General features: G+C 42.5%; 1 protein-coding gene across 5 annotated transcripts in view; it reads right to left on the bottom strand.

Moving 5' to 3' along the window:
* Window positions 1-16219, bottom strand: part of CLCN4 (chloride voltage-gated channel 4) — a 45175-nt gene that overhangs the window by 18011 nt on the left and 10945 nt on the right. For all 5 annotated transcript variants that reach the window (XM_005229447.4, XM_027785514.2, XM_027785546.2 and 2 more), the window contains 6 exons: window positions 14658-14809; window positions 14217-14316; window positions 8648-8835; window positions 1973-2095; window positions 206-412; window positions 33-113 (listed from right to left, as the gene is read on the bottom strand). In XM_005229447.4, the coding sequence (XP_005229504.1) occupies window positions 33-113; window positions 206-412; window positions 1973-2095; window positions 8648-8835; window positions 14217-14316; window positions 14658-14801 (843 nt within the window). In that variant the 5' untranslated portion in view covers window positions 14802-14809. The remainder of the gene's footprint in view (window positions 1-32; window positions 114-205; window positions 413-1972; window positions 2096-8647; window positions 8836-14216; window positions 14317-14657; window positions 14810-16219) is intronic.

Below are 16219 nucleotides of genomic sequence, written 5' to 3'. Positions count from 1 at the left end.
TTTATTAAAGCAAGCAAACTGCCAGGTCTCACCTCTTCAAGACTGAAAAGCACACCTCCAATCGGAGCCCCAAAGGCAACAGAAACTCCTGCAGCAGCTGCAGCCGAAAGCACCTACAAAGCAAACATTTATGTACGAGGCATGAGTCCTTGGAAACACTGAGCATTCAGACAGGGAAATTAGAAATTAAGTGATCCAACCTCACCTCTCTTCTCTTCCCTTCATTCTTGCTGTACTTTGAGAAAAGGCTGCTGAAGAAGTTCCCGCAGCAACAGGCCACATGGACTAATGGCCCCTCTTTCCCGAGGCTGAGGCCTGAAGATACCACCAGAACCAAGGTGACTGTTTTGATTAAAAGTGTCCACTTGCCCAGGTAGCCCCTAATAATGAACCCGCTCAAGATGGTTTTTATCTGGAAAGCAGGAAGAACGTGTTGAAGAGCTGAAGAGACCTTTTCTACTCTGAACTCACAAATGGAGTTAAAAAAAATTGCAGACTGCTTGAAAAGAGACAGTGATGGAAAGAAAGAAACCACAGGTAGGGTGACTTTCCCACAGGGATATATATGAGCAGGGGTTAAGAAGACCACACTTTTACTGTTGTGATGGGTGGTCCCCTGCATCAGCAAGGACTCTCACAGAGATCAATAGAAATATGAAACTCTTACATATCTCCTTGGCTTACAGGATCAGAGTTAAACTAGACTCAACTTTAACGAAGTAGAAAAAAAGCAAATAAACAACCACAGACTTTCCCCAGTTGAAACAAGGAAAAAAAAAGTTATAAATGTTTGGAATGGCCATGCCATAAAAGCATGCAAGTATTATGAAATGAGAAAGTCCAAGAGATCTTACTTTAACACTTTTCCTCTTAACTTTGCATGTGAGTGGCTAGAATAGACACAATGCACATGCATTACACATGGGTTTCAGGGTGAGATTTGGGAAATGGGCTGGAGCTGAGCATCACCTCATGAGGCATTTACCACTTGGATATTAGATTTACAGGTAACTATCAAAACTTTAAAAACACTTACAGACATATCAAACATGTAACACAAATGTGACTACTTTGAAACATGGAAATTATTTAAATATTTCAAATTATTTGTGGGGGGGTGAGGGGTTTTTTTGTAATTGGCTATGAAACATTTGGACGCTTCAACTAGAGATGAAGAAAAAAAAGTATGCCAAGATTTCTAACATTTGGGCTGTTGATTCTGTCTGCCAGATTCCTAAGTAATAATCCCAATGGTTCTACAGCACTTTTAACAAAAGGCTGCCCTGATTTCAAAAATTTTGAGTAGCTATGCTGTTTGAATTACAGAGTTCCTTATTGTAACAGCTTAAACATAGACTGATGCTCAAAATGTAAAACATTGAAAACCAAGTAGATATCTTGGCTGCCATAATGCTCTCACACCAGCATGATATTGTGTACAAGGACACAATTTGCAGAAGATGAACACCAGGCACTTTTCAGGTATCCCAAATGATGGGCTTCTCATATCTTCAGTAGCTTAGGAAACCTTGGCTTTGTAGCCCTCCCTCTTAATTTTATTTTGGTTTTGTTTAAAGCCTAGTGTAGAAAAAGACTGATTCCGTAACTGAACAAAGTAATTTCATCCAAGGAAAATTCTATATAATCTTCTAGTAGGTATGTGTCTCAGCCACAAAAAGTTGGAGTCCATGAAGTAATGACTGGGAGCCGTTAATTTTTAATTCAAGCTCTGGCATTGAAGCAGTATGTACATTAACCTGTCACAATGCCATTTGAACATTTTCTACTATGTAAAATTTGGATGGACACCATAAAGGCAAGTATACAAAGGAATGAAGCAAATGAGATGGAAAGACAATCTCCTCGTTCCTATGCTACCACGTAGTACAGTTCAGGAGTGGGAAAAGACAACAAATTATCATTTATTTGTTTTGTTTGGTATTTGGATATTCACCCACAAAGGGAAACTCACCTCTGGGATTCCAGAGCCACAGGCATAGGGAGCAAACACTCTGACCAGGGAGACTGCCAGGAAAGCAAAACATAGAGCCCACATAATGTATAGAAAATAGTTTAGAATGTAAGCACTTGCACCCTAGAAAAATAATAGTAACAAACATTGTTAGACAAATGCAGGTTGGTAAATCTCACATTTCTACTAGGGATCGTGATGGCATTGAGCTTGGTCTTTTCATTTACATGCTAGTTGCTGCTTTTTCTCAGGAAGGACACATGACTTTTTATACTCCAACAATTTTATTACTCATGGAAAGAAGTAGCATACTAATATATACCTAACCTAATCCATATAGTCTGTTTGCAAGGAACCCAAACACCTTAAAAAGAACATCCTTCAAATGCTAAAAAATTAAGCCAACCACAAAAAGTTCCAAAACATCAAACAAACCTGTCATAAGGGCAAAAGTAACTGGTGATACAAAAGCACCTTAATGAAGGAATCTGCTATGTTCATTCCATGGTGGGTGACAGGGAACAAGACCCTGATACATCTTTTTCTGAGGGCTGGTATTCAAAGATCAGCTATCCATGCAGATGCTGATCTTTTCAAATGACATCCCTGTGTATATCAGTAGCCAGCTCAGTTCACAAACGGGAAGGGTAACACCATAAATAATTTTTTTTCTTCTATATGATGCTATCTATGATAGAGTTGAAAATCATTTGAAAACACAACAGCTTGACAGATTGCACACAGACACATCTCGGTCATTTTTGCCCTGATATTTTAGAAGCATTCCAGTCAATAATGAAACTTACCTTCAAACTGAATAGCTTTACTTTACTAACAGAATGGAAATGCTAATGATCATTAGCAACCATTGACTGTGCAGTGCCATAGTGAAAGCATAGTCAATATAATATAATAAGAAGTACATATTTATATTATATAAATATAATATAAATAATAATATAATAATATAAGACCTTCAGGCTTTCTACGTGCGTCCAATGGTCAAGTCAAAACTGTTGTTAAAGTCTGCCTTAGATATCTCTCCCTCTTCACAAGCATAATTTTTAGATTAATTTCAAAAACCCCACCCATACAGACAATGGAGAATCTAGTCAGAGGTATCAAATTGATATAAGGAGCTTAAGCCTTCAGGCAATCTCCTCTAGCAACATGACACTACAGAATAAAAAACAAGATGAACCTCAGTGTATGAATTGGTATGAATCCTTCACCTCTAAGTGAACTCTCCCTACCGGATGCAATCCCAGCTGCTCAAGAACATCAGGGCCCCTATATCTGCTCTGCAGAACAGCAGCCTGGATATCAACATTATGATAAATCAAGTAGGAAACCAGGCATTAATCAGTTGTACTGTGTCTTCAGCTAACAGAGCAGGCCGAGCCCATTTCCCAGTCATAAAAAAAAACTAGAGCTAAGAAGCATCCCTCTTTGCAAACCTGCAAGGAATCAACCTTTAACAGCACAGATGCTTGCCAGCCTCATTTTCCAAGTCTCTGTCCAATTGAAAAGACAGTAAAAGAATCACTGCCCTTATCCTTACAGATATATTTGGAAGAAGGGCAGTCTGTTAGGGTCCTCTTGTGCTTGCTGAAGTTAGCAGCTAGCTTTGCTGATAACAGCAGAAGAGCACTACTATGCCATCTGCCAATGCCCTGAGACTAAGCAGTCATGGATCCCACACTTAAAGTGATTGACATCCATCTGTAGTAACCACAGATCTTTGTTGCTACAGCTGAAGACAGTCTCATGAATGTCTTCTCCTAGTGCTTTCAATTACAAACAGCTATGACAATATTTACTCTTCCTCCAGAGAAAACTCTGCCCCAGGGCAAAATTCTCCTGTCAGTGTGAACCTGGAGTAACTCCAAAGAAGACCAATGCCATTACAACAATTTGGCCTTACAACATTGAATGAAAGCTGTAGTTTTGCTTCTAAATTCACTGGAGTCAAATTAACTTTGTTTCTTTTTACTACTTCTTCTTTCACATGTCAGAAGTCATGTGAAAACTATGTCAGCTCATTACTGCAATCACACATACACCTACAGCACTGTGGCAGGACCCCACCAGAGTCTATATGGCCAGTTCAGTCTTACCCCTTGGGACAACTTTCATTGTTACATTTTCCAGATATCTGGCATTCTGCAGGTCCAATTGCAGCAGTTTCTAATGATTAGTAATAAGAAAGCCTTTGGGAAGTGAAGTAGTTAGTAACTCAGTATAGCAAATGGCTCATTTCTCATTCATTACATGATCACAGCGTGGGTTGTGATCGATGGTGTAGAGTCCATCTGGAGGCCCATAGCCAGCGGTGTTCCCCAGGGGTCAGTACTGGGTCCAGTCCTGTCCAACTTACTCATCAACGACCTGGATGAAGGGACCGAGTGTACCCTCAGCGAGGCTGTTGATGATACAAAACTGGGAGGAGCGGCTGGTACACCAGAAGGCTGCGCTGCCACTCAGTGAGACCTGGACAGGCTGGAGAGTTGGGTAGGGGGGAACCTAATGAAGTCCAACAAAGGTAAGTGTAAGGCTCTCACCTAGGGAGGAACAACCCCATGCACCAGTACAGGCTGGGGCCTGACCTGCTCGAAAGCAGCTCTGCAGAGAAGGACCTGGGAGTCCTGGCGGACAGCAAGTTGACCATGAGCCAGCAGTGTGCCCTGGTGGCCAAGAAGGCCAACGGGATCCTGGGGTGCATTATGACAAGTGTGGCCAGCAGGTCAAGGGAGGTGACTTTCCCCGTCTACTCTGCCCTGGTGAGGTCACATCTGGAGTGCTGCGTCCAGTGCTGGGCTCCCCAGTTCAAGAGAGACTGGGAACTGCTGGAGAGGGTCCAGCAGGGAGGGCTACGAAGATGATGAGGGGACTGGAGCATCTCTCTGATGAGGGAAGGCTGAGAGAGCTGGGCCTGTTTAGCCTGGAGAAGACCGAGAGGGGATCTTATCAATGCATATAAATATCTGAAGGGTGAGTGTCAAGAGGATGGGGCCAGGTTCTTTTCAGTGGTTCCCAGTGACAGGACAAGGCACAATGGGCACAAACTGCAGCACAGGCAGTTCCACCTGAATATGAGGGGAAACTTCTTTAATTTGAGGGTGACAAGCCCTGGAACAGGCTGCCCAGAGAGGCTGTGGAGTCTGCTTCTCTGGAGAAAGAAAAACCCACCTGGACGCATTCCTGTGCAACCTGTTCTTGGCGAACCTGCTTTATCAGGGAGTTGGACTAGATGATCTCCAAAGGTCCTTTCCAACCCCAACCATTCTGTGATTCTGTAATTAGGATCAGTAAAAGCCTTATGCATGTATGCTGGAAACAGAGACTGAAAAGGCTCATCAGCAGAGACGATCCCGCTAAGGCCTTTTCCACTAGTGGCTCAAAGGACTCACCAGGGCAATAACAGTAATGAAGCAAGTAAGGGAACTGAGCGAAATTTTGTATTTTAGTTTGCAAGGTTGAGCGGTGTTTCAGATCTGGTGTCAGTCCAGTTTAGGTACAAATGGAACACAAAAACGACCCTCACAAAGTCAGAATACAGAAATAAACCACATCCCTCAGGATGCTATCCAATGCTTGTTTTCTCCAGAGGCCCAGAGCTCTATTCTGACTGACTGGGAATCTCACAATTTGCAGAGTCCCTCCTGTGGACCTTACAGAAATGCGCCTCCTCAAGGCCCTCAAGACTGACAGATTCAAGGCTGCAAAATTGGAAAGTGGGTTCCAAGTATAGAGGGACTTCCCTGTCTTGCAGGTCTTAGCTTCATGACAGGAGATCCAAAAGCCCAGGGATGGGAATCCAGTCCATTGCTGGATCCAGTGTCACAAGCTACAGAAAACATGGGGTCCGTTCCTCTAATTTGAATAGGTGTAAGGCACCAGAAAAAGGGCCCTCACCTCTAGTGAAGTTGAGGTTGGGACCAAGCTGGATCTGCAGAATAGGGAAGGTGCAAGTCACTAGCTACTGGCTAGAGATCTAGCTGAAGTGGATGGCATCTGCTGTGCTTTAACACATCCAGTCCTCCAGTGAATTTGAGGTTTTGAAACTCCCTCACATCAAAAAAAGCTCCTCACCTGTTCTTTGAAAGCAGTTCAGGACCCGAGGGATGAAGGATATAATTGGGCTACAAAACCAGTGATTAGGGAAGAAAACATAGCCTGGTACGTGTCTGATACGCTATTACGTTTTCCATAATAATTTATATCAGGACTCTGCTTTGGGCTTATTTCATAGGAGAACTAGAATGAAAACATTTTTCAAGAAATGCCATAGGAAACATCACAATTCTCAGTGAGAAGACATGTACAGGGTTTATCACAGCCTTAAATCAGCAAAACCACAAGGAAGAAATGATCTAAATCACAGTCCCCAAAATGTCAAATATAGTTGGCTATGATGAGAAAGAGTCATAGTCATTCATAAAAAAGAAGACGTGTCTGACCAGAGTACCTTTAGGAAAATTGTTTCAAATACTTTTTGCCTAAAATGTGCTCCAAATTAGTCCTTCTGTACCCTGCTGTTTTATAGGGCTGTTATGGAAATGTCGGGCACAAAGTGAAGCAACGTAAAAAAAAAAAATATTAAAAAAGGAAAATTATCCTGAAACCCAGTCAAATTCAGTGTATTCTGTTCCCTCCTAGAGTTTCTGCAGCTACAGAAATCATGCAAGACTTGCCCATTTCTTAAACTTTTTGGTACCAAACAGAATTTTTACTTTCCATATTCACATTTTTGTTGGGCTTTGCCTGGGATTTCAGCGTAACAGTATATTATTAATATTTACAGCATTCATCGGTCTGTGGCAGCCCGAAACCCACAGGTCTTAAAGGCCCATTTGTTTAGAGAAAGAGCCTAAAACTAAGCCAAGATGAACCCTTTTTCCCCTGCTGTGACAGTACACTAGCGGGTGAGAAGCCCATCTTGAATACAAAGTGAGTAAAGTTTCACAGTGCCCACCTAGCTGATGCCTTTCTTACAAGCCACGGCATACAACAGTCATGACTACTGATTTCAAGTAGCAGGTGAAAGCAATAAATTTTCTGAAGGATGTGCTCCATTTATATATTTGAGCCTTTCAGAGAAACAGCATGTCAAACACATGCGCAGGATTTTCAAGTCCCATAACAATTTTAACAGTCTCCTCATCTTTCCCCTCCCGCATTTTTTTTGTTCTCTTAAATTACAACATCATCCTCAGTCCTGCAACTTTATACCAGGGTAATATTCTTCACTGTTACAAAGAGACAACTGCCTAAACCATCTTGAAGACCAGTGCAAACTGTGCAAACCTCTGGCAAAAAGGAAGCTTGGCACTGTGGACTGGCAAATGTGCAGAGATTTTTGCCTGCAATTAAACGGTGGCAATATTCAGGAACAGTGAGAACCTCACTACTTTCATTACGGTTAATTAGAACTATGGAAAATTGGGCTATACATATTCACAGACACTCTCATCTAGTAGTAATTGTACTGTAAACCTAAAGCAGCATTGAAGGGAATGTGAATGACAAACTTGTACAGTGACGAAGGTGCCCTCAAACACTTTCTGCAGGATCAGACAACCTCCATGCTGGGGGAAGAGCCAAGACAGTCTGAGTCACCCATTTTTTAACTGCCTGACTGGAGATGATTTATCCCATAGAAGTATATATTTTCTTCCCCTATTATTGACCAAACTGCATTATCAGGTAAGCCAGTTCTCTTCCAAGCCACGTTCATCCCACCTCCATGTCGTATTCAATTTTTGTCATATTCAAGTCACCTGCAGAAACGGGGAGGAGGGGGGATCCAAGACAATAAATCTGACCAAAATGTGAGTTATGAAGGGATCAATATTATTCAAGACATTGAATAGCTTAGGTTGAAAATAAAATGTCTTTTTTGTATTTTTTTTATGAAAGTGTCACCTGCTAAGAGGAATATAGAAAGAATTGTTTTGATTATCTTCAAAATGAAACTTTTACCTGTTCTGCTTTGAAATAGCATCCTTTGTATTTAAAATTACTACAACTTTGAGCAAAAGGTATAGAGAAAACCCCAGTCTTAAAATACAAGTTTCATGTCAGTCCAGATCAGCTTTTTCCCTTCCTGCCCTCTCCCCCTGCAAATTGTTCACTTTGGCTGTCTCCCAGGGAGCCCATTATTTCCCCAGCCTTCGGCGCTAGCTAAATGTTTTGGTATTTGATAAAGAAACTGATTGCAAGGGTGTAACAAGCAGTTCTTATGCAGCTTCCACTACTACTCACAGCATTTGAATACACAAAAACCATCTGCAATCCCCCAAATTTCCTCTTAAATGTATTTGTTAGGCATCATCTCTTTTGCCCCATAAAACTTTGTTTAAAGGGAAAAAAAAATTGATAGCAGCTCAGGTTCCCTGGTGAATATGTTATGAGTGTTATGAAACACTTTTAGTTTAATACTGCTAAAAAGAGAAAGCATTCTTGCAGTTTTCCAATTTCCATCACACATGACACCGAAACAATAGGACCTCTTCCAAGTTAAGCAGGTATTGCTTGTGGAAATGTCTTTTTTTGCAGCACATTCAGTTCATTACTTTCTCTTTCAGAGATACTCTCTGGAGGGAGCATCAGCAAGTATGAAAAAAAGGCATTGCCTGGCCTGCTGTGACCCCAGCCTAATCAGGTCTCCCGTACCTCAGACTGGCCTACAAGAAGTTCAGACCATTTCTGCCACTGGGGACATTTGTCCCTGTCATCGAATGTAGTTTCATTAGATGTCCAGCAGCACTGCTCGTGGCTGTACCAGAAGGCAGACAGGCAGACACCCTCCTTCAGGTCTGTCATCCAATCCACAGCTAAATCTATCACTCCAGCTAACGTGCCTGGGAAAAGAAATGCAGAAAGAGAAACCGTGGCATTAAAAAATATCAAGTTGCAAGGAAAATATATCCAATTATAGCAACAGCAAAAAAAAACCCAAAAAACCACATGATCTGGGGAAGCAGCTGCAATGCAAGCATGAATACACCAAAGAACTGGGGGCAATCACGAGTTCGCAAAGAAACAGGCACACCAGCTTGTTGTTTAAGCTTTAATGGCCTCTCATCAGCTTTCATTTTAAATATTGCAATTCTCACACTGACTGATCGCTGACTAGGGAAGGCATAACTGACGTAGGGCCTGACCCTGCAGCCTGTCCCAGGCAGGTGCACCATTTGACTGAGGTAAGGAGGACATCATGCGGGGTCTCTGCGCACATACTAAGCTGCAGGTCTCAGACCACACTGTGTATTTTGGGGCAGGGGAGGAGAAGGAAACATGTGTTTTCCTACAGCCTTACTGGTCCCAACACAACAACCTTTTAGAAGAACGATTTTGGTACAGAAACAATACGGATGCCAGATTCTGACTTAATCACTGAGGAGAATCGGGCTCTCGATGTGCACCCTCATTAGCAATCCAAACATGCAGCAGAAAATTATCCTTCAAATCCTTTCTGTACCAAACCTACCCTTACTTCAATTTTTCTCCAGTAAATACACAGAGCTACAGTGACACCCGGTGGCCACCGAACACAGACACAGGTAATCTTGCTGTGGCCAGGCACAAAAAAAGAAAATCCTGCTTTTCGAGGGCATTTGCCTGGCAGCAGTAACAGCCTGCCCAGCAGCAGTACCCCCAGAGCAGGTGCCAGCTGGGAGGGGGAGGCTGGGAGCAGCCACAGCACAGCACGGCAGGGCTGCGGTCGGTCCCCGTCTCCATCCTTTCTGGAAAGCATTAAAGAGTCACTTTAGTGTTTTCCAAACCCCTCTAGTACACAGTGGAAAGGAGAAGTCAACGTTATTTTTACGAGTAATCATTAATAGAATTTCAGGAAACCAGTAATGGATTTAAACAGAATTTATCAGTGCATTTCAGCAGAATTAACACACTGGGGGAAAAAAGGCTTTGGAAAATGCAAAATGGTTTGGGTTTATGTTCCCAAAACTTTTAGCTTTGTGGCTCCTGCTAAGAACGCAATTACATGTAGCAGGGGTGGGGACTGGTCCCCTTCCCACTAGCAGCTGGGGCCCACAGGTGGCTTCAAGAGCCAGTTTATTCGACCTTGACCTAAAGTTTTCTGCTTTTGATTTCTGTGAAAGAGAAAAAAAAGCTCATTTCAAATGATTCAGGCACTTGTAACCTGTTTTTTATTCCATAGAACAGGAAAGAACCACCAGTGTTCACACAGCCTTACACATAAATATACCTTCTCACCCCTTCAAGAAGGATACTCATCCCCACACTGACAAGCAATGTGACTAGAGTAGCAGTGAAGAATTTTTGTTGTATAGGAATAACCTGAAGAACTATACAGATATACTAGACAAGATCACAAAAAGAAGGGCTGCAGAAGGGAGTAATGACGTCTGTTCCAATTATTTTCTATCATGAAGACCTTGCCTTTCTCTTGCTTAGCCTCTTCCATTTTCCCAAGTTTCTATCGAAACAATGAACCATATTCAGATGATCATAAATCACTGTACTACTAGTAACGTCAGCATGTGTAGCTTACTGAGTTTTGCAGTAAACTCTAAATTCTCCAATTTTCTGAAAGTTTAAGAAACCATACGAAGAATTCTCATCCCTTGGACACAAGCACCAAATGCTGTGCCTCTTACATCTCTTGATGGACCTCAATAATTACCCCAATCTTCAAAGCTCACATCACACTTAACCAGGCAATTGAGTATTAATGTTGCCTAGCAGAAGGTGCAAAGGAAGGCAGGCTTTTGAACGGTTTTCCCCGATACAGTTAAAGAGAGTGAGGAACAAACATGCAGTTCTCTAATATAACAAGCTCACATGCACCCCAGTACCTGTAGGAAAATGTGCTTAATTATGCAGCTGATCTAATCCCTTTCTCCAAATGCTTTGGGACCCACATAAGGAGGAAAATGCTACATGCAATTTACTACACTTACTTCACACAGAAGAAAATCATGAGAGGGCAAGATCAACACTTGCAGGATAATAGTGCAACAGTGAATGCTTCACAAGACACATGAGCAGGGTTAGAAGTTTTCCAAGTTCTGAATCTTTTCAACTTCAAGTGAAATTAACGGAAGTTGCAGACTATTCAGCATCTCAGAAAGTCAAGTCTTTAATTTCTTGTGCTTACCATGGCTGTCTAGACTGTAATAGAGCATAAGTTTATCTCCTTACTTCTCCCATCAAAGGAACTGAACTTGTTCCCTTTCTACGTAACCTCCTGCCCAGAATGAAAAATAATGAAACACTCCAAAGCCAGGGAATGCTGAATTTCAGTTTAGACATTCGACTTTTACATGTCTCCTTTTCCTTTGGATAGTGATAGCTAATACTCATGTTTTACAATGCCCTAATGAGAATGCTAAAAAATTTCTTTGAAAACAGTTTTCCTGATGCACCTGTGCCAGAAAACAGCATCACCCAAGTGGCTCGGCGCTGAATTGCAAAGGGGATTTTTGCACATCCAGCTCCAGTACCAGAGCTTTTCAGCTTTACTATGATAGCACTTTTTGTCACATAGCTTTACAAAACACAGACTCTTCTGCTGTTCTATAAATAGCATATACTTTCAGTTGGCTAGTAATAATGGTTAGATTGAGGGGTGGCCGCTGGTCTGCAGGCAAGATGGAACAGTAAAAACTCAGAATTCCTTAAAAATAAGTGCCTAAAAATTCAGCACCCATACCTAAACATTTTTAAGCTCATTTCCCCATAGATTGCTTTATATTTCTCCAGAAACTGTGCAAACTTTCTGACCGAGACAGGCCCCGGCAGTGCTCAGTATCTTTTCTGGAACATTGTACCAGCAGTTTTCACCTGATCTCCACATCTAACAGCACTTGTGGGTGTTACCTTTCCTGCCCCCTTCCCAAAATGAGCAGGATATGGCTCCCAAGAACCCATTTCCAGAAGCTCCTTAGTTCTATTCCAGCCACTTGACAGTATCATACACCATCTTCTCCTTCCATATAGCACCTGAGAGGGTTGAAGGTCCTGTGGGTACACATCCCTGAAGCAGCCTGGGAACCAGCTGTGGTGGACTGTGGTGGCAGCAAGGGGCTCCACTCAGGCTAATTTATGTGTGCACTTGTGAATTTTTGGTCTGATCCCAAATGGTTGCTGCTACATTCTTAATATACTTTGATGTTACTCAAGGCATACAGCTCTAACTCTGAAGCTGACCCTGCTGTGTGCAAGAAGCCAGAGCAGACCTCCTCCAGGGGTCCCTTTCCCACCTACGCTTTTCTGGGACTAACGAAGGAGGCAGGTTTGACAGCACTCCAAAAATGACAAATCATACTGCCAAATGGGACAGTCTTCTCCTTCCCCCCATCAGCTCCTTCCCATCAGCAATATTTTGATTGCTTGTGGCTCTGTGGTGACCAGCCCTGCTGAGAACAACGATCAGCTGAAAATTAATCTGGCCAAAACCCATTTTTTCCACCAAGTCAGTTCTCAGATTCACTTTCCTACACAGCTACACATGCACAAGGCAACAGGGCCCAATGACAGGGACACTGGAGGGCAAAGATTGCTCCTTTTGGCCACATCACCTTGTTGTTGGCCATGAGCAGGCAATATTTCAAGCAGAGAGGGAAACGACACAAAGTGCCTCTTGATTGCACCATCAACTTCACCTCCTTTCTTCCCAGACCTGGTTAAGAAAGCTCATCCACTCATCAATAACCCCCCCAACTCATCAAAGGGATGTTGACCCCTCACTGAGGGGGAGATGGTGGCTCTCCATCTTTTCCCTCTCCCAGAAACACTGAAGGCACAGACCACGTGTCATTTCGATCGCAGGCAGAAAACATCTACAGGGCTCAGCCCAGATCACAAGCACGTGATTCACAAGTCCTTGTTCCAATTTAAAAAGAGGCGAATTTGATTAGACTCTTTGAGGTAAACCACGTTGCTCTTCACCCTTGTCACTGAAAAGGTTGCACAAGGTCACGCATCTCAGCTGCAGCTTCCCCTGACCTCCGTTCCCAAGCTGGACCTGGCAGCATTAGAGCTTATCAGAGGTCAGCAACTCTGGCTTCCAACAGCTTTGAGGATTTCAGCAGGAGGTTTCATTGCAAACTGAAACCAAAACAAACATTCTGGGATATTTTTACTAAAACGGGACCGTGTGAGTGTGCACCACATTCTCTGTGTGAGTGTGGGGATTACTGACCTGCTTGTGGGAGGTTGCTAGAGCCCTGAAGGGCTTGCTCTAACTTTATTTGCAAACAGAATTCTCCATCCCAGATGGCAACCCCTGGCCTTCAGGCAGTGTTTTGCAGCCCTGGTAGTACACACAGGCCATCAGACTCTCTTCCCATCTTGCCCTCCCATCAAAGCTTTTGTGGAAACAAGCGTATCTCTACAAAATAACATAATTGGCCAAAAATGTAACTTCAGCAACGTTTTCTCAAGAACTTCTCCAGTACTTCTGAGACTCCTGAACAACTGTAATAGACATATTAACTTGATGGTTGGTAAGCAGGAAATTCATACCACTTGGAAACTGTGAAACTTCACATCACGCTTTTACCAAGCAGCATGATACAAGAGCACCCTGACATCACTGAAAAGGCATTAAAAATGGCAGCTGTTTCAACTTGGTAAGACAAGTGCAGCTTTCCAAGTTGGAAGATGTGCTAAAATGAGCACAAAACAGGAGCAATTCAGGAAATTAATGGATTTGCCATCTGAGTTTGAGCAGGCTGTTAAATATGTAATGTCTGTCTGTCCTGGAAGCAGATCTGAAACTCTGTCTGAAACTGTTTTCCCTTCATGCATATATAAAGAAGATAACCCAGTGAATATAGCAATTTACAAAGCTCTCCTTTGAATGTCTAGAGCCAACATTTTCCCTTCATCATCATATCTACTTGCAGAATTAAAGTGAAGACAAGAAAGAAAATCCTACCAATAAAATTGACTTCTGTGGATCAAAGATTCAGAAAGTCAAAGTAGCCCATCAAGTGTAAAGCACTCAGATGCATATTTCCAAAAGCAATAAAAAATCCCTCTACTTGCAAATAACACTTTTTCTAGGTCAGCACTCAGCAGGAGACTTTGCAAGAGGATATTTTTCTTAAGAATTATAACTACATGGATGCATAGCTGTCTTTTTAGCTTGAAACATCAGTGGAGAGGCAATGAAGTAAAAAGAGAAGCTGATGGTACTGCAGCAAACTTAGGTGAGATGGTTTCAGGCATAACTGTAACACTAACGCACACATACCTGCCAGTAGTCCTATGAGAAGCATTACAACCCATCCTGACCAGGCATCCAGCAGACTCTTGATGAACTCCCATATGGATTCCTTACTTTTGCTTGTAATCTGAAATTAAACAGATATATATAGACATGTTGCTGATTCAGGCTGATACAGTTTTAGTGTATAATGTTTAAAACAAAAAATATTTAACCTCCTAGAAGGTGTTTACAATTTCTCTGCTGCCCCCAGTCCCAATCATTTTTGAGGGATGTTCTGCTGACTAAGTTGCTGGAAGTCCTTTCATATTTACAAACTCAAGACAAACCACATCCAGATTTTTACAAGTCCTCCTCAAGTCATACAATAAGGTAGGAAGCAATAACTTCAGAAAACCGCTTGTTTCTCTCACCACCAGGACGGCTGTAACCCAGGGGCTGTGAAGCATCAAGGCCAGACACCTTTACCTTTCTGTGGCGGTCGGTGTCACGTGATTTCTCCCGCAGCCAGTCGATGGTGTGGAAATCTTCGTAAGTTCCAACATCAGGGAAAGGCTCATCCAGAAAATCCATCAGGTTGCCAGAACCATTCATGTCTCCTGCATTGACCATATTAGGGTCTGTGTGTAGAGGGAAAATAAGTATGTCAATAAATTCATGCAGCTTTGCCAGACATTTCAGAATCAAGTTTTCCTCCACAAACCACAAACTCAAGAGAGCGTGAGTCAGCAGTCCTGCTGAGGACTTACTGAAATCTGTGCATTGCCACTAGAAAAAGTATTTTGCTGAATACTACTTCAACAGCTTAGGAAATCCTAAAACACACATACAAAAACCACAGTGCCCATGTGCAGAAGTACCAGCTTTCTTGAAAACAGCCGCAAAACCGAAGATGGTTCAGGTCTTCTTCTGCAATGATGCATCCTGATCCCATGGCAGAAGTGCCCTGCCTGCAGGGAGACCATGGAGTAGGCCAGGTCACTAGCTCAGAAAACAAAAGATAACTCACTAGAATTTACAATTCATCAGGAAATGCAGATTTTACATGACACCATCAGTCATATCTCTGTAGTGTTGTCCGGTTTTGCATGCTCAAAGCTCCCTGCATTGCTTCACTTTCCTTCCACTGTTCAGAAGGCAAAGCTCAAGATCACGGTATGTCTGCTTTGCATGAGGTCTAGAAATGCAGTATCTTCCTTAGGTTTGTTTCTCAAGGCTAGGAGCAGAACTATTCTTGGGAGAAATTCAGTGGTCACCCTCTGTCCCATATACAAACTTTCCAAATTTGCTTGTAAGAAAGCAGGGGGACAAACCGACATCACATGTCCTGCTAAAGCGCAAGAGGAAATATGAAGATGCCTATCCCCAAACTAAAACAAGCAGTTACCAGAGGCATTTGATAGTTAAAGAGGAGATCAAACTAGGCTGTGAAATAATACACACTCTAGAGTATGGCACACAGGCTAAGTGGACATTTTCAGCCCAGAAGTTTTGGGGGACATGGTTTCCGGGTTTACAAACTACAGATACAAGAGCAGAGTCACATCCATGCCCATTGCTCTGAGGTCCTGGAAACAACATCTCCTTCATGCAATCCACATAAGCAAAGCACGAAGAATTTAATTCATAACGACTGTACCTCTCTTTCCCACAGAGAGTTTAGCAACATCTGGCTAGGTGGAAAAATGACTGTTATCTCCTTTAAAGGTCAGGTCCCAAAGTAGTCACTAATATGACAAGCTCCAGAAATGGCTGACCTCATTCCTGGTGAGAGAAGCCTTTAACAGCATGAGAATCTATTAAATGAAGTGGTTTAAGCACACAGGGTTGGATTAATCCAACTTAACTTCAGCCATCCAAATGTTTGGTGCCTGAACGGTAAGAACGACCTAGGCTGCTTCTAAAGACAGAGGAAGATGTGTGCAAAGGTGTGTGGCAGGAGAGTGCCTGCTTCCTTTAAAGATATTTGGTCAAGGACCTTTTTCAATGCCACAAGGGATAATAAGCAAAGGAGGAAGCCTGAACAAGAA

The sequence above is a fragment of the Falco peregrinus genome, chromosome 4, assembly GCF_023634155.1.
Source record: "Falco peregrinus isolate bFalPer1 chromosome 4, bFalPer1.pri, whole genome shotgun sequence".
Taxonomy (NCBI): domain Eukaryota; kingdom Metazoa; phylum Chordata; class Aves; order Falconiformes; family Falconidae; genus Falco; species Falco peregrinus.
Note: the sequence above shows the minus strand (reverse complement) of the source record. Positions and strands in the feature narration are given on the sequence as shown.